This window comes from Trichogramma pretiosum, unplaced genomic scaffold (assembly GCF_000599845.2).
Source record: "Trichogramma pretiosum strain Unisexual culture from Peru unplaced genomic scaffold, Tpre_2.0 scaffold12, whole genome shotgun sequence".
In the NCBI taxonomy this organism is placed as follows: domain Eukaryota; kingdom Metazoa; phylum Arthropoda; class Insecta; order Hymenoptera; family Trichogrammatidae; genus Trichogramma; species Trichogramma pretiosum.
In genome coordinates, this window is record NW_019641690.1 from 2,505,548 (window position 1) to 2,526,944 (window position 21,397).

General features: G+C 42.6%; 1 protein-coding gene across 3 annotated transcripts in view; it reads left to right on the forward strand.

The window, feature by feature from the left end:
* Positions 1-21,397, forward strand: part of LOC106655376 (transcription factor mef2A-like) — a 59,195-nt gene that overhangs the window by 8,175 nt on the left and 29,623 nt on the right. For 2 of the 3 annotated variants that reach the window (XM_014375742.2, XM_023461776.1), the window contains exon 2: positions 4,689-5,037. In XM_014375742.2, coding sequence (XP_014231228.1) covers positions 4,979-5,037 — 59 coding nt within the window. In that variant the 5' untranslated portion in view covers positions 4,689-4,978. Of the gene's footprint in view, positions 1-3,959; positions 4,452-4,688; positions 5,038-21,397 lie in introns of those variants that run through there. The other variant, XM_023461777.1, reaches the window with a different exon arrangement.

Below are 21,397 nucleotides of genomic sequence, written 5' to 3' on the forward strand. Positions count from 1 at the left end.
CCTGTTTCACTTTCGCTGACGTTTCTATTTTAATTGTACCGTGATTTTTATAACCATCACTATCATTTAAGCTTTTTGAGTGATTTGCAAAATAATCATGAATTTTCTTTATTGCTAATAAGTCCTTGTTGGGCTTGACATCTTCACATTCCACAACTATTTCCACTTCCTCGTCAAATTCAATTTTACAGTTCGAAATTCGTAGCGTATAGGCCTGTTGAGAAATCAAAGGTATGTAAGAATTTTCATGAAAAAAAGAACTAAAATACGAGTTTGTTATAAATATCAACGCTTACTGAATTTTCTGACGGAAGTGGTTGGAATTGAACGTTTTTCGGATGGGGGTTTTCATCAATCTTTTCATGATTATTTTCACTTAGTGGCACTTCACTGGGCTCCTCGTTCACTCTGAAATCAGACCAAGTACATTATTGTTTAATGATATTTTTACGTTCTCATACAATGAAAATTACCTGACAGCTAAATTAAACTTATAACTGGGTTCCATCTTTCTCACTTGGAACTGCGCAACAAGTAATCTTCCTGTGCTAATTTTACCTATTACACAAAGTATACACAAAAAGGCTATTGAAGAGAATGAAGCGAAGAACTCTAGGTTATGAGCGACCAGCTCCGCTCGACGACTCAGCTCAGCCCTGTGTGCAGCGTAGCGAATCATCGGTTTACAGTACAGTCCCCTGCACGGCAAAACACCATGAAAAGTGACGCAAGTCATGTATTCGACGGGCGACGTAAACAACAGAATAGGCACGGCTCTCTGTGCCCTTCGAATTCGTATGAAAAAATGTACACTTATTTTTTGAAAAATTTGAAACATTCTAATTGTATAACATTTTTCCATGAAGTCATCGAGTCAAAAATAATTGTGTTTTCAAATTAATAGTCTAATGTTCATATTGGGATGTTATTTTTTTGAGCTTCAGAGGGCTTTTTCTCTAGTTATTCGATGTCCCACAGAATTAAAATTTTCAATTCAACGCGATTTCAGCCTCGTATTTTAAAGATTTCTCATAGAATTGCTCATATATGTAATATATAAACGAGCTGCAACGATTGTCGTCACGTGTTACTTTCACTGGAATTTTTCTGAAGATGAAAGTACACATACGAGAGAAAATCATTCACGCCCTGACACATCGCTACGATGACGATCGCGAAATTCCTCGGATACATGCATAAATATATGACTCCGTCAATATATTAGCCGAGTGATAACTTCATATTGTATATTATAATGATCGCTCGACGATATTAATAATGCGCGCGTCGTCGTCGCCGAAGATCGCGTGACTGTTACGAGGCGATATGTATTATTGCCCGCATATGCGAATCAAGGAGAAGATGCCGTACACGCATACTTGCGCCGTTAAAAAAAGAAAACGAAGAAAAAATGTTAAAAGCTCGCTGCTTTTTTCCGATATGTGTATCATCGTATTTACTTCGGTGTGGAATATTCTCGGGCGCGCGCGCGTGCGACTACTCGTGCAGGACTCATCATCTCCGATAACTATGTAATAACGTAATTCGTTTCGAGAGAAGTTATAATTTATAATATATTGCAATTTATCTGTATATTTCGCCTTGCGCCGCTCGTGCACGACGTAAGTGTGTGCGTGTGTGGATATCATGTCAGCACTTACACGTATGCACGCGCATCTCGATCCGTATACACGTTATGTATATATAAAAATCACGAACAAAGTCTAATCGACGATTGCTTCCAGAATATTACAAGGTTTTATCGCGTTTATTTTTAAGCTTGTAACGTATATAACCGCGGCAGCTCGGTCGAGTATATTATACATCGAGAGCGTCGAGTGTTCACGAATGCGCCGGATCGAAAGTACGGATCGTTTTTACGTACCGATGGCGATTTTCGAGGATATGCGAGATATCGGCAAGAATCACGGTACACTTTGTTCGTCGTAAAGCAATCTAATTGATTTGCTTGTTGATAGTATCTGCACTATTCATACGTAATAAAAAAGGGGCGAAGTAGATTTAATGTAAAATCAGACATTGAAATTAATGTAACCGATGCTAAATTTTATGAAATATATTTTTACATGTAGTCTTAGTAAAAAAAAAAATACTGAATTAAAACCAAGTTAAAAACAACTAATGTGAAAATTTAATAAAATGATATGATTAGATATTTTTATTTTAATATAATATGAATCAGTGAATAAATATAAATTTTTTTCATATTTTTATAAAGCGGTATAATTATATTTGCATATGAATAAAAGTATATAAGTTTATATAACTTATTAAGTACTGATTTATTATTAACATCAATTGCTCAAAAAATATATTTTAAAGTAATCTAAATAATTATTTTTAATGCAACACTAATCCAAAAATATTTGATTGTACATTTAAGTTTGACACTTGAATTGTTTCACAGCCTTGAACACTATATGGCGTGTACCCTTATCCGTAAATCTGCAAGTGGTAAAGTAAAAATAATGATATATAAATCAAATTACAGATTTGCAGCATCAATATAAGTCATGACTGATTAATTTTTGTACACGAATTGCACAAAAAGACATGAAAATGCAGTCACGCACAATATTTTTAATAAAAAGAAACAAAATATATCAACTTCTAAATTCAAATTTAAACATTTGAATAAAAGTTGCTCGAAAAATCCATAAAAACTCGATCATAATTAAATTCAGCAGTAGATGGCGAGTACATTTAAGGAAGGGGCAAAGTAAATAATATAATGGTACAAGTTGCGGCATGATCCAAAAAGATTTATATAAAAGACAATTTTATGAAAATTCAATTTTAATTGAATCCAGCTTCCACCGCTAGATGGCGAGTACCTTTTATCTGTAAATCTGCAAGTAGCAGAGTAAAACTGGTTGTATACAATGGTTTGATGTTCAAACGAACAGGAATGCTATTTCTGTATTTCTGGAGGTGGGGCTGCTGTGAGCATCATGTGTACAAGCACTCGAGCTTGCGTGGTTCATAACAGATCACGAAGTTTTCTCGCGCGCCCGCGTGTTTCAAAGCCATACACTCGCGTGTCAAGACACACAAACACTCATTGTATAAGCTTTCTTAAACGCACATTATCATATAATTGTATTATATACATTGTATTTATGCATTTATACGCCGGCAACGTATCAGCTTGGGGAGGGAAAAAAACCGCCTCGCCGCGTTATAAATCGTAAAGCTCTGCCCGCGAGTCGGGGCGCGCGCATTCAGTCGTAGCTCGTTCGACGGGACGTACTTGCGTATACGCGCGAAAAGACGCGTGTCTCGAGTCCTCCTGCGACCGAACCGAGAGTCGTTAATTGCGGTGCATCGACGCATTACGATAAATTCTCAATTAGAAAGCTCCGGTGCTCCGTACTTTTATCATTCAATTTTATTGTGTACTGCATGCCACGCACACCCTAGATGTAAATGGTGTAATAAAGTTGAAAAGCTCGCGTATGCGATTCTGTACGTTGATGTGTTTTTGAAACTTCGTATAGCTCGTGGACGAAGCGGCTAAGTTTGAATGTTGTGCGCATATCGTAACCGATTTCTGTATATATGTATGTACCGACTGATTGACATCGTCTTGGCGTCGACTTTTTTTCTTCTTCTTCTTCTTCTTCTTCTTCTCTCTTCACTGCGCTGCGCTGCGTTATCTCTCCTTTTAGCTTCGTTGTTTACACAACGATAAAAGAGCAAAATAATAACAATAATAATTAAGGCAGAGAAAGAGAGAGAGAAAAAAAAGAGAATCGAGACGACGATCCGATGTTTGCGCGCGCATGTCCATGTGTATATTATTGTGTACGTGTGATACGAGATACGCTAATGCCTGCGCCGTTACTGCTGCTGCTGCTTCGGCACTGATTACCACCGGCGCGCGTGTGTAAATGTACTAACATCGAAGTGAGCTGACGTGTCAATGCGCCGCGTCGCGAGTTATAGTCGCGTCTGAGATTGCAAACTTTGCGCCTCGCCTTCTTCGACAATTTACAATTTTATATATATAATACAATTACCCACAAACGTTTACTTACACTACTTATCTCTCTCTCTCTCTCGGGAGGAGCACGAGCGAGTTTCCATAGGCATATATAAATTCGCGCCGCGGCCTGCCTCTCTTTTTTCTCTTGCCTCCCCCACACAGTCCACAGCGCGAAATCATAACACGGGCATTGACGACGAACTGCGAAGGGAAAGAAAGTCCGTGTGTCGACCCGTAACGCGCGCGACTTTTGGTCCTTGGTGGTGCTGGTTGAGTTCGGTTTTTCGCGCGGAAAAACTCTTGCGAATTGCGATGTGTACAGATTGTTCTTGCGACGATTGTGAAGGCTGCAGTGAACTACCTGACTTTTCTCTCGAGAGAGCTAAACGCTACTCCTGTCACGACGTTTGAATCGAAAAATTTGAGCCGGGACACACTTTTCTCCGTGGGTATATCAATGCAACAAAAATAATAATAATATTAGATACTTGGCATATAATGAAGCCGATGTATAAAAAAACTAACAAAAAAATGATGGAATTAGACTCAAATTATCAAAACATATGTTTTTCTTCATTCTCTTTTTCGGCGTCAAACGATTTCAAAACTTAAAGCTTTAACCAATGTAACTCATCTTAAGCATCAACTTAATCAAGTATTACCATGTGCTTTTCATTTGCAGAAATAACTATTGAGCGGAGCCTCAGCGGTAATTGTACAGTGAGTGATTTTAAAGTTCGAAAAGTGACGTTGAAAATAGATAAAAAAATTTAAAAAAAAAACTGTGCGTTGCATCGCGTTAAAACAAAGTGTGTAAATTTTTTTTTTGCACTATTTTGTGCGCGTGTGTGCACTTTAAAAAAAATTAAATTAATATCGATTATATAATCAATCCGCGAGTGCTCCCGATCGATCGGTATAGCCACCAACTTATTTGCGAGAAAAGAAATTGTCACCGTTCTATGAGTCAAGATGATGGAGACTCAGCAGTACTGGGAAGACGTCGCGCCCCTGCACGCGAGATTCGACGGGTAAGTTTCAGATCTCTTCCTTAAAAACTATGTATAACATAAAAAAAAAACTCGATACGTATTGTAAGTTGAAAACAGCACGTGCCAGACCCGTGCATGTCACACACCAAACATCAATTACCAAAACAACGAAACGGCGACTGCGATCGATTTGAAACTTATTTCCGAGAGACGCAATGGAAAGTTTTAATCGGAGAGATTAGCCGCGGCGTGGGATACAAAGTATAATATTGTACTAAAGGAAATCGTTTTTTACGATCGCTCGAGATTCGATCGTGATCGTCGCGCGCACACACGTGAATCGTCGATCGAATCGCGCGAGGATGAGTCGAAATTTTGAACAGGTGATTGCATTCGCACGCCTGTCAAAATGTAATCTATACGTACAAAATCGAATCTACAATTATGATATCTTTTTGAAAACTAGTGTCAGATTCGAATCTTCTCTCTCTTATCGCTGAAATGCTTTCCCTTTCTCGACCGAGTAACAAACGGTATTTAATCACAGTCCAATTGAGAGAGCAAATACATCAGCGCGCCGCGCTCAGACGGAAAAAATTTGTTTTTTTTCTTCATCTTCTCGTTTATTCGCCTAAGAGTCGTGTGTATGTGCGCAATTACATTATAAATACATCATCCATCGTGCTCGAATAAAAAAGAATAAAAAAAGAGAAAAAAAAATACGCGTGAAGTCTTTATCGCTATTTTATCGCGCAAATAATAATTCGCTCAGCCCGTGGCAATTGAATTTATCTGATCGGTTTACATTGCTAATAGGCTAATTCTCGAGCGAACTGCTTTATAATTTTTTTCATCGTGCGTATTATTACGCACACGAGATCGTCGTCGCGGTGTGCTTTGATTATTACCGAAGACGAGCGCGGATCGCGGGAGTTATTACGGCGCGTGAATTTTTGGCGGGTGCTGCAATGAGGGGGGGGAGTATATGCGGTAATTAAGGCCGCGAAACCGAATTTTGGCAAACAATAAATCCATTGTCAAGGCGCGCGAAGTTACGAGTGTGCGTATACACACAACCGTAAATATAGAACGTTATGTGTACGCACGATTATACTCTCTGCGCCGGGCTGCGGCAACATTTCTCCAAATTTCGAGAATTCGCGTGAATATAATACGCACGCAGGCATTAATAAGCGCGGCGTATACTTAATGCGTCTGTGTGGGTGCCCGAGAGAAACACGAGACCAACCCTTATTTAGGTATGCTCGCTCCGCTAAAATTTCGCTGCCGACGACGACGATGAACGAGATTTTTAAGCGCCAATGCGTGGAAACGATCATGTTTATATGCTGGACGCGAGAGAGAGAGAAAGAAAGAAAGAAAAATACATTTGAAAATAGCTCCTCATCTCGTGGCTATACGTGCGTATATAGTCGATTGAGCAATGATACATAATATACGCGGTGAAGTTTCGCAGCAGCAGCAGCAGCAGCGCACGAAAAAAAATGAGGACGGAAGTAGGTGGCGCCGTATCATTTTCTTCGCACATCGCGCGCGGGCACGCATATATAATACATTATGTAAATAAAAAACCTGCGTGCATGTCTTGACTTTTTCTTATATGGTCCATCTCGATATATAACGCATGGCACTAACAGAAATGTATATCGCAATATTGACTAGAGCATGAGCGAGAGGTGTGACAATGACACCGCTCCGAGCTATTATTGCCAAGATGAAAAAGATGTCTCGTAGATTATACATTGCCATAGGCAATCGTCGTTTTTTAGGTGCTCGTGCACTCACGCCTGACGGGATTACACACCACACGCGTATAAGAAAAAAAAATGATAATACTGAAAGCTGCAGCTCACGAGAGTGTATTGTAATTATTCGATTAACGAAATATACGTCGTGTTTGGGCAAGACATAATAAAAATAAATGAAAAATCGATCGGCGAGATGCCGTAATCAGCGCCGCACACACACGCGTACGATTCATAATCACGTGAAAATTGTATATAATAATATTTCCAAAAGTTACCGAGTGAGCGCATGTGTATACATTGGCAAGATGCAGTGCTGCACGCGCGGAGGAGAAGAAAGACGAGGGGAAAGAAAACACGATAAGATAACCTTTTGCTTCGATAATAATAAGCGAGCGAAAAAAAAGCGAGACAGACGCGATTGAATTTTCGGGATACATGTGAGCGCCGAGAGCTCGAGCGATAATAAATTTTCGTTCGATGTCAAATACACACACAAACACACACAAACGAGTATCGATAATATAACCGCGCGTGCGCACATAAATTATGTATTACGTCGATTTTGTATAAATACGATATTTACAACATAATTATAAGAAGATGTCGCTCGAGCCGCGACGATAATACAACGCGGCCTACAATTAATATATAATACAAACGTGCAGACGTATATTATGTATGCCGCGAGTCACGCAGCGATTATATACACACATGAAATCGAGTATGACTTAAATCGAGAGCTTGCACGCGTCATACTCGATGGCGCGCGCGCGCGTGTACGCGAGCTTATAGACAGAGCGAGAAAGAGAGAAAACAATCGAAATAACTCCAAGTATGTAGTATTTACGTAAAAATAAAAAAAAAAATGTACACGAGATTTCGGCGGGGAAAAAAACCGCGCGCCGCGAGTATGTAACGTGGAAAACTACTCGACATCTTATTTATCGGCTCTCTCGCACAGTGGCGGCGGCGGAGACGGCGTCGTCGTCTGTACTCAGGTGTGCCGTGTGCCGCTGCTGATCGCGGCAGCTATATAACATAGTCAGAGTCAGTGTTAATAGAGTCAGTCAGTCGTCACGTTTTTCGCGCGCCATTTATTCGCGATATGATATGATACATTATAGTATTCATGTGCCCGTACGCGCGTGTGCATTCAGTAGGTATTATATATTATAGGCGCTCGCAGTTCTCATACTTAACGATTCGAGCCTTTTGTTTTTCGCGTCTTTTGCAGCCGCCAGCCTGTTTGATCACGTGTGTGCACCGCTCGCGAGCGTCGCGACTCGTATAATTCGCGCGATTTTACGTATCATGTTGTTATATTGTTACGCATCGTGTATTATAAGGCAGTTAAGTCGTCGTCGTCGTCGTCGGGCGACAATTGTACAATTATTTGCGTTAAAAATCATGCGCCGTGCGCAGTTTTCGCGTGTGTGAGCTCGTTAATATTTTTGTTATTTTTATAAACGACCAAATAAAGAGTTAGAGAGAGAGAGAGAGAGGCTCATGATTGATCAATTATATAAAAGAGTAATATAATGTTATAATTCGATTTTTTTCCTCTCTCGTTTCTACACTGGGATCGGGAGTACGAGAACCACCACTTTTTTATATAGGCGCGCGCGCGCGCATCACGGGATTATCGACAAATATTTGCCCTACTCATTGTGTTCTCTCTCGCGTTGTTATTTATTTTGTCACCGCCGCCGCCGCCGCCGAGCTCCTCTTTTTCTCTTATCTCTCGCAATTTATAATATATACAGTGTGACGCCGCGTGCGAAAAAAAGTCAGCTCGTTCGCGTGATGTATATTGAAGTTTAATCTCTCATCGCGGCCGATCGTCGCGGATTTAATGTCGCCTCTGATCTCTGAATCGGGGAAATTTTTCGCCACTTTGGTCATAAATACATGATATTATAAGCACGCGGAAAGTGTAATGCGATATCGAGCGATCATGATACTCTATTTTTAGAGTGGAGCTTAATGAAACAATCGTAGAGAGAGAGAGAGCCATATTTCGCGGCACTCGATGAATGTTAATAAAACATACACGCGCGGGAGTAGAGACAAATTCTATCAGCCGTTAATCATCTCGGTCGATCTCGCGCGACGATCCGAATTCTGAAATCATGTAATACATACATAACTTCGACCTGGCGTAGGAGGAAAAAAAGCAAAGAATCTATGAGAGAATCGGTATATAAAAAGATCTTCATTTTTTTTTTCCTATTTATTATAAATTCGCGCGTGTACACACTCGTCATGCGCCGTGTGCCGTATGAAATCGATCACACGCGAAGTTTGCACAGAGAGCGAGAGAGAGAGAGAAAGATGATAAGCGAGCTAACTTAATAATTCGTTGAATTGTTTACCCCGGTGCGCCATATTCCTTGTCCATACAATAAATGACACGTAATTGTTATCATATTTTATTTTTTCGTTATTTATTTATTTATTTTTTTAACTAGTTAAAACCGACTTAGTGTCGCGTCAAATGAAATTAACAGTTGCAGCAGCAGTATATGTAGTGCAGGCCGTGTACCGCCCACGGCTAGTGCTGCCGAAGCTAAATGGCGCGTCAATTAACGTCTTTCGATTTACGCTTCGCTCGTATGGAGGCGCGTTAATTGCCGCGCGTGCAATGCACACGCATGTACCTACACGAGGAGCAATAATCTGCACGAAGAGCAGCGGCCGTACACGAACTCGTGTGTATAAATAAAAAAAAATTATCGTGTCCCCGAATAAAAGAAGAGACAAAAAAAAAAGAAGAAGATACTCCGCTCGGGTGCTGGAGGAAAAAAATATTTCCTCTCGTGGAGACATTACTATGTACCCGCACCCAAAAACCAAAAGCTCGATCAGCCTCGTCTTCATGCGCACCTGTTATATGGCAGCCGCACCGATCTCTCTGACTGCTGCTGCTGCTGCTGCTGCTGCACACGCAGCAGTCGGCGGCGGCGCCCGAGTTATGCGCATGCAGATCTCTTTGCCCGCACACACACGCGCGGTGTGTGTGTGTATGTGTGTGTCTCGGTGCATGCGTCGTCGTCGTCGTCTCGTGTCGGACATTGACACCGGAATATAGACTACTAGCTATTATACGAAGTCGAGCGTGCAGCCGAGCCGAGGCTCGCGAGCCGTATAATACGAAGCAGAGAGACACAGCAGAGAGAGAGAGAAAAGAGAGATCGGCGGAATTTATTTGCGTCGCATACTTCGAGGTATATGTACGGCAGATACACGATCACCTTTTATACACTTTAAATATAAACTTTTATTCGGCTACGATTTCCCGAGCGACGATCGCCTCTGCGCGAGCGATATTATAATATTTACAAATTCTTCTTTTATTATTTTGTTTTTTTCGATATTTCGCTCTTTTTTTTCTAATTTATTTGTTTACTCGTTCCAGCCAATCCACGCTCCCGATGGCACTCACATAAATGCGAATGTAACCAAATTACACGGATTTATAATAGGCCTTGTTCGCGTGTATAAAAACTCACGATTTGCCGATCGATCGGTTTATATAACGAATTATATTTATAAAAGTGAATCGCGAGAGAGAGAAAAGCCTTTATGTATTTAAAAATAATATCTACGTGTCATATGTTCGGCGCTCGAGTTCGCGCCCTGGCTCGACGTGCAATGTCCGATTAAAAGATTCTCACCTCTCCCCCTCCCTAATCCGATCGATCGATTTATTGTCTATATTTAATGGATATATATTATATATATTTCCGTATACTCGTGTCGTGCGTGGCTGGCTGCATGTGTCACACATACACACACACACACACGAAGCTCGAAACAGCATGCATGCACATATATAGCATGTATATCAGTTCGTTGCCACGCATCACGTGCACGCGCGGATCATGACGAAGAAAAGAAAAAGACCGCGAGGTGTTCGCGCACGCTCACACACGCAACTGCAGCTGCACTGTATTAATTCTCGTGATTCTTTTCTCTTTTTCAGGAAAGAAACCGATATCGATGCCGATTTTTTGCCGATTTCCGATGCGAATCGCTGATATTTTATATATATTTATAAATTAATGAGACGGAGAGAAAAAAAGAAAGAGAATGAGAGAGAGAGATAGAGAGAGAGAGAGAGAGCAAGTGCCGACACGCATACCGAAAACCTGCATGCGTATCAAAACATCTATTTCGAGCCTCAATATTTCGTTTAAAAATAAACCTCGCACATTATATATACGTTTAGTTGCAGAGGAATCGGACGTCTCTCTTTATGCTCTCGTCGAGCAGATAGCAGTTTCCCTCGCGCATTCGCACATATAAAATCCAGTTTGCACTTATTATATATCCCACGCATCCCGGCGTCATATATATACCTGTATAAAGTATACATAAGCTCGTTGCTCCGAGAGAGATGCGAGAAAGAAAAAGAAAAAACGAGACGAAACGAGAGATGCTTCGAGTATAGAGACAGAAAAATGCTACACGCGCGCAATGATCCCTTGCTCTTGCACGTCTTGTCTCTCTTATTCGCGAACGTGTGTGTATCGCTGCCGATTCGTGTGAATATATACCACTACACGGGTGTATGTGACCGTATATGCGTATACATCTCGTCTATATTTAGCATCACGACATCGGGATTGACTATATATATATAAGCGTGCTGTATACGTGCGCGTTGGTACATATACAACATCATGGTCGTACACCTCTCTCGAAGAGAGCCATATAGCCGCGCGCGCGAAGGCGATTGTCCGGATCGACGACTTCCCCGCCGGCGAAGAGGACGAGTCAAGACCGACGTGTTCCTTCGCAATGATCGAGGTCGCGTGTAGGACATACGCATTTTGCACGTATCTACAGCTGAGAGAGAAAGAGATTATATTATACATACACACGCGGCGGCGGGCGTACGCGCGACATTGTGGAATCTTTGAAATTTCGCTCGTGACTCGCTGGGGATAAGAACGTGTTTCTTCGCGATCGCGGTGCTGCTGCTGCTACTCTTCAAAGATGCACGATGGCCATAAACGTGTATCGCTCGAATATTTCAATTGAAATTTGACTAATTTATTTCTTATCGATCGATTTTGTTTCTTTCTTTCTATCAACGATGAATACCAAATTCGCAACGGTCAGCTATCAATCGATTTCCATCGTATGTAATTTATGATTTATAAAAAGATTATCATCGATCGCCGCGGCTTATACGTGATACATACGTGCGTTACGGCGTGCGCGGACAATAATAAATACTTATATCAATCCGATGCGCTAATTCTTTTTGTCGCGCATCAACGTTTTATTACGATATTACATACAATATATCCTCGCGAAAAATAGAATATCTTGTAGACCGTAGGCGATCACGCGGACTCACGCGCGTACATTCTATGTATTATTGTTAATATCTGGTCAATGAAATCTTGCACAATCATGGCTTTTGATGCGCCAAACTCCCTCTCTCTCTCTCTCTAGTACTTTTTCTGTCGGAACTCATCACCCGATCGATAATAAACTGAAATCAGAGAGAATGAACGAGCGAGAGAGACCAAGAGGGGGAGAAAAAAAGAGGTGTTTGTTTGTCGACGCAAATAAATACACCTACGCTCGTAAGATGCTTCGTGCTGCGTGCACATACTTACACACACACTCACGTGTAACACTCGGGGCAGCTGTTATTGATCGCTTTTTTTTCTCTCTCTCTCATAGGCGTGCATGACATAGCGTGTCCGGCTAAGCTGATAGCAGCAGCTATAGAGTCGCGTCAACCTCGTCAAACGTCGTCGCGAGCATATACATATAGTCGTGATTCTCTCCTCGCTTCTTCTTTAACTTCTTTTTTTTTGCTTCTTTCGAAATTCAAATATATGCGCAGTTTATACTGCTCGGTCGCGACTTTCCTCCTCGCGCGTACAGTGCGTGCGTATTACAATATTAAAAGCAAAACGTCGCACGGACCTCGTCACGCGGTGTGCGATGGTCGTTTGTATTTAAAAGCGAGAGGTATTCAAATTAAATTGTTTCTTTTTCTCTCTCTTTCCTCCTCTCGTTTTAACGTAATAAAAATAAAAAAAAATCTCGCGAAAATTCACTTGACCCGCAAACATGAATACCGATTGATTTCGAGAGTGACCTCTCTCTCGCTTACACTCGTGCCTCTGCAAGAATTGTGAAAAATCAAATAGCGCACGTACGTAGCACGCGTACTTACGTATATAGAATACCGTTAATTAGCATATTAATTCAATGTATATACGAATGAGCACTCGAGTTATACGAATATTTTCGGGTTCGCTACTTTTTGCGAAATGTATATCCCCGGCGATTGGTATCGTTACGGACTCCGCACGCTGAGCGGCATTCCCCCTTTGGAGCCGCGACAATTATTCTAAACTACAGGCAGCAGCAGTAGCAGCTCTTTAAATATCCACGATTGCTTTTCATTATAAATGCACACGTATCGTTTATATATACCGCGTACCAATTAAGCCGATCTCGTTGGTGAGTGCATACACAGACACACATACACGCACACGTGGGAATGCACCTGAAAAGTACAATGTCGCCTTCGTCGTTGGCAGTGCTTTGACGACGTGTTTGTGTGTGCTGCTGCAGCTGCACAGCCTAGAGAGAGATTGGGCAATAACACAACATAATGTATACCATAAGATACTACAGGTGCACCTTCGAACGAACGACGACAACGAGGCAGTAGTGCCATTGCAGTGGGTAGGCTATATATACATGAGAGTGCGCGCGGAGAGGCGCATTTGCCACTGGAATGTCGATGTAAATTAAGAGCAAGAGAGACCCGCGAGGAAACTCGATCCTAAGCAATATACTTACCGTCCTTGAGCCCTCTCTTTTTCTCTCTGTCTTGCTCTTTCTATGTATCTTTTTTTCCGTCGACGATTTTGCAAGCTGTATGGTGTGTGCACCGCGAGAGCCTATCCGTGCTCTCTTTTTTTTTCATTCATTCGCTCGCTCCGTCTGCATCGATGTGTAGAGCGCCTACATGTACGCATGCATATAAAAACAGTACGCTATCGAGTGTACGTTCTTCTTCTGTTTTTTTTTATTTTTTCTTCGTCAATTAAGCGAAATTCGATGGAAAATTAGAAAATATACTACATACAAAGAGAGAGAAAAAATGATCTCGTGCATAACGAAGGAAAAATCAAAACTGTTGTTTCTTTCAAATAATTTATTGAAATAATATGAAAAATACTGTAAATATCTTTATTTTCACGAGCTTCTATGATCATTTCACGGCAAAGAATCGGAAGTCGGAAGAGTAGTAGTTTCATGAACAAGTCCAGTGCCCATCGCTGGAAAAATAGTCTCGATAAAATCTCGCTAAGGTGCGCAGTTCAAGCACTTTTAGTCTCATGATGAATGTACAGAGGGATTAATTACCACGTGCTGACTTGAAGTAGTCCATTGATGTGTGTAAGAGGATAGGCGTTGGTACGCTTCTTAAATAGACAAACTAAAGAATAAACATGAGCAAAATTGTAACGCGAAATTATTAAGTAAACAATATGCGTTGAAAGGGGGGTATTTTTTAACATATTTTTGTGGGGTAATTGGTTGATATTCAATTGAAAATCGAATCATTTCTCTCGCACTGCCGATCTACTCAGAGACTTTCCAGTTTTTCACTCCCTACAGGTGCAAAATATACTTATTTTTCATTTTTTCTACTCAGACCAACCGCGTCATAATGTGTATCGAGTCGACGCAAGCTGTATAGCGGACACGAGCGAGTAGACTCGCACTCTCCCCAACAAGCTCAAAGAAGATTCACTTCAAAAAATGAAAAAAAAAATTCAAACACGTGAGAGAATCGCAAGACGCGTAATATTATCTGCTCGCACTCACGGAGATATTGCATTATATTTTTTTCATAACATCCTATATAGATCGGCCGAGCGGAAGACGCGACCAGATATGTATCTCGATGCTCGGCTCTTCACGGTACTCGTCGCATGTTTCATGGTGTGACTCGCGGATTCAATATCTCTCACTCTATATTCTCTGCTCGTGTGCTCATGCCCGCGCCACGATGTACTCACGATATGTACACAGAACGCCGTCGCCGGGCCGTGTATCCTTTAATAGCTCCACGCCGTGTGTATAATATAAGACGTTGGGCACGTGACCTCGAGTAGCAGCGCACGGAGGAGAGAAGCTCACGTATTTTTTTCCTTCTGCCGCTGTTATTTTTTTTCTTTTTGCAGCGATATGGGAAAGTTATCGCGATCGTAACGTGTAATATCATCCAGGGTTACGAATGTCTATGCGATTCGCAGTCGCTGCAGGAGGAACAAAAAAACAATCGGAGCACGAGGCAAATGCAAAGAATAACACACATCTTCTGCTATATCTTCGGGTGCCGAGAGATAAGCCCACTACTACGTGCAGTTGACGACGAGTGTATTTACGAAAAAATGAAAAAAAAATCGAAAACTGCCGATGAAGTTTGCCATTACGATGTGTGCGCGAGCTTGCGCGCACCTCGATTACAATGTTTATTTGTGTGCTGCTACTCCGCACGCTCTGTATGTTGCTCCGCGCGTGTATTGCTCAGGAACAATCTGTTTACTTTCTCTCTTTTTGTCGATGATCCACTTGACTCTGGTTCGAACTGGATGTGTGCGATATATATAAAGAAAAAAACATTGCATCACCACCACGCGACATTGTACGATACGCATTATACTTTTGAAATATTTCCAACGAACAATTTTTACCAAATAATTCCGCGCAAGCTCTCGGGTCTCTCTGTTATTATCATATATCGTTTGTAATTGTCGCGAGCTCCAAACGATGTACACGCGCGGGCGCACACAGACACACATAATTAATGCTCGCATATCGATCGTTATTATACATAATCTTCGAACTGCACGCGTCGTTTTTTTTCTTCCCTTTTTTTGTCGCGTTCGAGCGCAAACGATTATTTTCTTTCGTTCTCGCTTTTTTTATTCGCTCACTAATAATATTTACAGCGATAGTGAGTCGGTGCACGCGCGAAAAACATTTTCACGTGACGTCGGCTGATCATCGATGGCGGCGGCGGCGGCGTATCGCCTCGACCGTGTGTACGATAACGGTTATACACACTCGTCTCACGAGTCAGATGACAGCTCGTGCGTATTAAAAGCTCGCGCGACTACTGCTGTGCCGCCGTTGTATATTATTACTGTACATGCGAACGCCGATCGCGAGACGCGAGTTGTGCGCGGCTTTTAGGATTTTAGATAAGTGCCGATGATAGTGCGATAATGAGCGCAAGTATAAGTATCATCGTAGTGGCTCGTAAAACTTTCATAATATGTTTCTCAGTCTTCGCGGCGTTTGTTTATTTTTGTACGCTCGCTCCAGACAGACGTTCACGTTTTTTTTTACTTCGGTGCGCGCAGCAAAACAATTAGGAGAGAGAAAAAATAAAAATACAAAATAAAGTGAGGAAGAAAACTGGCGCAACACAGTAAACTATTCCTCAAACTCACGTTTTACCGATAATAAAAACGATTGTATGTATCGCGTACGATCGTTACCTGCTGCTGCGTGACGAGTCACCGGCGGCGTCGAGTGACTCAAAATGCGCGACGATGTTAGCGATCGCGGCAGGTAATAGATAAAAAGCTCTCGTGTCTCTTTTTTTTTCTTTCGCTGATAAGGTTCGCGGGGACCTCGTTTTCTGCACACACACACACACACACGCATTGTGTGTGACACATGTGTGTGAGTGGGTCTTTCCACGCGAACTTTACACGCGGGAAGATATCACAACGCGCAATATATCGATAACAATAATAATGATAATATCGATCGGTAAAAAAAATCGCTTGGCCTCGAATGCGAGTAACGCGCATTTAATACATATCGATACGTGTATCGAGAGACTCCCCGCGTAGTTTCATTTTCGTCCACACACACAAACATGTGAGCGTAGGCATCGATACTCGTAATCTCTAAATACCATTATACACCTCGAGCGCTTCACGTGTGCGATCTCTTTTTTTTTTCTCTCTCTCTCTGTCTCTTCTTTCTTTTTTTATTCAGCTATTCCGCGCTTAAATTTGCGCGCGGCTTTCGCGCGCGCAGAGATAAGATAGTGTACCATCGTCGCGAAGTGTATCCGCGTGAAGACTTTTTTTTCTCGACATTTTCGCTCTTTCTCTCGCGTGTGCGTATGTGCGAATTACGGCATATTTGTAGTAATACACATACAGTGATCGCCGAGAGTGATACCGTTATGATAATTAATTAATTTTCATAAATACAATCCGACGTCGTTGTCGTCGTCGTCACAGTCGTAGTCGTCATCGCGTAGCAAGTGTGCGTGACCGCGATTGACAATTACGCAATCGTATAATATAATTTACCTTATACACACGTATGAAAAATGTTCGTCGGTGCGTACGTGCAATTATACACCTCTGCGCGCTCGAGTTTAGTCGTAGTGTCTTATGTATATATCTCGAGCAGCAGAGAATTTCGCTTCGCCCGCATATATTATAATGCCGTGCACATCGCTCGGTGCCAAAAAAGAAAGCCTAACGCCGCCGCCGCCTCGAAAGCATAAGTGCTACATACGCTCCGCACATATCTCTACACAGAGAGTCACAGAGTCGGAGAGCGCACGACGACGTTAAGGGAGTTGGCCTCATTCCTACGTCTCGCGATTTGCTAAGTATACTACGCGCGCGCGCGAGTATATAGAGAGGCGAGGCGCCCGGCGCGCAAATTGGGGTCGGACGGCGCGCAAATACTCACTTTCGCACATTCTATATATTTAGTAGCATAGCAGCAGCTTATAATGCGTCTGTTTGTGCTCGTCGTCGGCAGATCTCACTCTCTCTTTCTCGAGCCTCTATCCTCTATATACCTACCTACGCCTATGTATATATTTTTCAAAGAGCGACTGGGAGAGAGAGAGAGGATAGATATTCTTGGCTACTGCCTGCAATGAATTCCTGCCATTACTCGTAGTCTGCCGCGCGATCGCCTGCAGTGTGTAATTTTACACGACGGTATCGGCGGTGGCGTCGGCTATGCGTCGGCGTTGTGCTGCGGCGGTGGTGACCAAAGCATACATCCGAGAGCCCGAGAGAGAGATGCATCATCGCCTATGAATTTTAATCGGGATGACGCGCGCCCATTTATATATGACTATATACCTACCTATATACTATAACCATCGGCGCGGCGCGCAGCACACAAACACTCCGATTTTCTGCAAAATATGTGCTAGGCTAGAGCTGCTGCTGCTGCTGCTGGCTCCTACATAGATCTCGGAGCGGCGGCTGCACTGCACCGCGTTACTCCATACCTATATATAGATATACAGTCGCGTCGCCTTCGGTGCATACACGTGCGGCTCATGTGCGCTCGACTCGACTCGGCGCGCTATATATCCAGGGTCATATCGGCTAAGCGTGCAGCGCTACGAGGAGGCGCACGCGTGGCGACGATCGAGCCTATTACTAATAGCCTGACAGCATGAGCAGCTTGTTAGGAGGTATCGGTATACGTTACATTACGCTGCACACGCGAGTCGATAAACAATGAATTAGCGCATACCCGATGTATTATATGTTTCTATTATATGATGGGTCAGATTGAGGCGCGCATAACGCAAATACACTGCAGACTCGAGCGTGCACGTCGTAACGGACGTTATATTGCACGTGTGTGTACAAAAGGGCTATTTTTCATAGATCGCAAATCGCGTGTGTAGTACATTATGCATAATGGAGTACCGATCGACGACGAGCCGCTAATTGCGCTCGATATTCGTATGCATAATATGGTCGTGCAACAAAAATGTACGATCGTAATGTACTGTACGTATATTTTCGTATGCATAATGTAACAACACATATAAATGGAACTGGATATTTTTAGATCGTAACAATAATGTTTCCTCGTCGATTATTCGCTGCACCCGAAGAAGTGTAATCGCTGATTTCTTCTTCTTTTTTTCTAGTGAGTGTGTGTTTTTTCCACCGAAGCCATCGCGACGATGTACACGATTTACGTAATGCTTGCTGTGCACGACGCGATCTCGTTCGTACGAGTCTCGTCTCGTTTGGATGACGAAGAAAGGCACAAAAAATCTCTCTCTGTGTCTCTCTTAACGATAATAAGGCATCGCAACGCGTCCAGCGACAATGGCTTAAACACGTATATACGAGCGAATGTATTAAAATAAAACTCGAGCTTTAATGCGCACAAAAGCTCAGCTCGCGAGCGATGAAATAATATAATTAATGTCCTCTCGCTTCGGGGAACTCGATCGCGAACGCGAATCATCGCCGTCCGGCGGCCACGAGAAAGTTCATTTTACTCGCGTTAATGACGATATTTATAAACTCGATGTTAACTTGGCGTCTTCGGTGCGAGCATATACGTGCGATCGGCCGAGGAAAAGAAGAAAAAAAAATATAACATCGTGGCAAAAATCGCGAACAAAACGTGCGCCCGCGCGCGAAAGCGAGAAAGAGAAGAAGAAGTCGAGTCTCGAGGCTTTAACGCGTTCATGCATGTGTGTGTGTGTGTGTGCTGCTGCAGTGCAGTGCAGTGCGTTGGAAGTCACGTTGCAAGCCACGCGCTCGCGTGATGTAGGTTATATAGCAATGTGTGCGAGTCTCGGAGCATGTTTTTAACGCGACTCTCGATATATGGTTGCACGGAATAATATATCTATATACGTGCAGTGCGGCGAGCAGGCGTGTGTGCACACGCGCCGTCGCTGCTGCAGTTGAGACAGAGAAAAAAAGCTCTCTAAATATCATCTCGCGTTGCTCTCGAGCTCGTGGCAGAACGATTATACCGATTTATACATACAGCCACGACGATTTCGGAGATATTTTTTCACCGCGAATGCAGGCTTGAAAATAAATTTTTTTTTTTTACAGAAAATTACCCAAGGTTCGCGAGCGTGAAACAATTAACACACACACACGATCGGAGCACGTGCGCCCGGAGAAAGGGTAAAACGTCGTCCTTGCGTTACACTTATTATATATAGCGAAGCTTCTCGACTCCGCGTGTACATGTTTTTATTGCTGCAGTGCACTGCACGTATATAAAAGCAGTAGCAGCGACTCAAACACGTGATACGCTTCGGGCAACTTTGTAGCCGTCGTCTATGATATTCGCGCAATTACGGAATCGCCATATATATATCGTGCATCATTTATACATGCACATTTGCGCTCATATATTATGTACGTGCGTTGACCAGCTCTCTCTCTCTCTCTCTCTCTCTCTCTCTCTCTCTCTCTGTCCGTCTTTATTTTCCTCGCTCGAGGAAGTTTGAAAACTATTTCTTCTTCTTCTTCTTTCATGCCTACTTATGCTCTTTAGAGTTGAAAATTTTTATGTTATATATCTATTATATAGACGTATATATGCAATGTGTTACGAGCTCATCGCAAAGTGCATCTCGTTATATTATATTATTATACACGTACGTATATACGCATGCTCGTGCCGCAACGGTCAAGCGCGTTTTATTATTGTTTCTTTTTTTTCCGGCCTCTCCGCTGCAGCGACGTCGTCGTCGTCGTCGTGCCTACGAGGCACTATATGTATAGGCGCATATAATATGCGGCGGTAGAAGCAGCAGCATTAAAAGCGGAAGCGCTTTATCATCGTGTTTTCTGCAGAGTAGAGAGAGAGAGAGAGAGAGAGAGAGACAAGAACGGGCTTGTAATATCTCGGCTATTCTATCTTAAAGCCTACATTATCGAGGAAGTGCTCGCACGCGTATGCTACGTCCGACGTGTATCATTATTACCTTCGCATGTGTGCGCGCATACTCGCGTGTTGACTCTTTCTCCTTTTCTTTTGCTTTACTTATACATATGTGCTGTATATATAAAAGCTGGTATGCACATCGACGAATCGTCGTCGTCGTCGTCGCGCGTGAGCCAATCTCGCCACTTCTGCCATCAAATTATTATATCGCTGCTTTTTTTTTATAAGCTGGGTGGAAGCTAGAGCGAGAGAGAGACGAAAGAAAAAAAGAATTCCGATTTCGTCACGGCGGTGAGCGCGAGCGAGGATAGCGTGTCACGCTCCTCGCGGTTCTGTAGAGTGCAAATGTGGAGCGCACGTGCTGTACATTGAGTAATTGCCTCGCGCTATAGTAATATAGACACTCACCAACGTATAAGACGGTCGCGGCAGCGGCGACGTCGGCGACGGAAAGACTTAGAGAGAGAGAGAGAGAGAGAGACAGCAGCCGCCTACGCGCTTACGATAGTAGGATTTATTATACCGCTAATTTTACAAATTGATCTTATTTCGGTATCTTCTTGCACGATCGATCGGATCGGATCGGATCTCAAGAGTTTAAAGTTCCTATATATCATGAGCACACGTGCGAGTCGAGCGAAACGACGCGATATTTTTTGCCGGAGCTTACGTGGTATCAAAAAAAAAGCTCCTGTCTCAGCACACACGAGGCATTTTATATTATGTCGCAATCTTCGATTCGTATTATATATTATTGAGAGACGTGTGTGCCTTATCATTCGAAAACATTTGCATTTCAGCAACATTTTGCAGCAGCAGCAGCAGCAGCAAACGATTCACGAGTACATTATACGCATACGCTGCGCTAT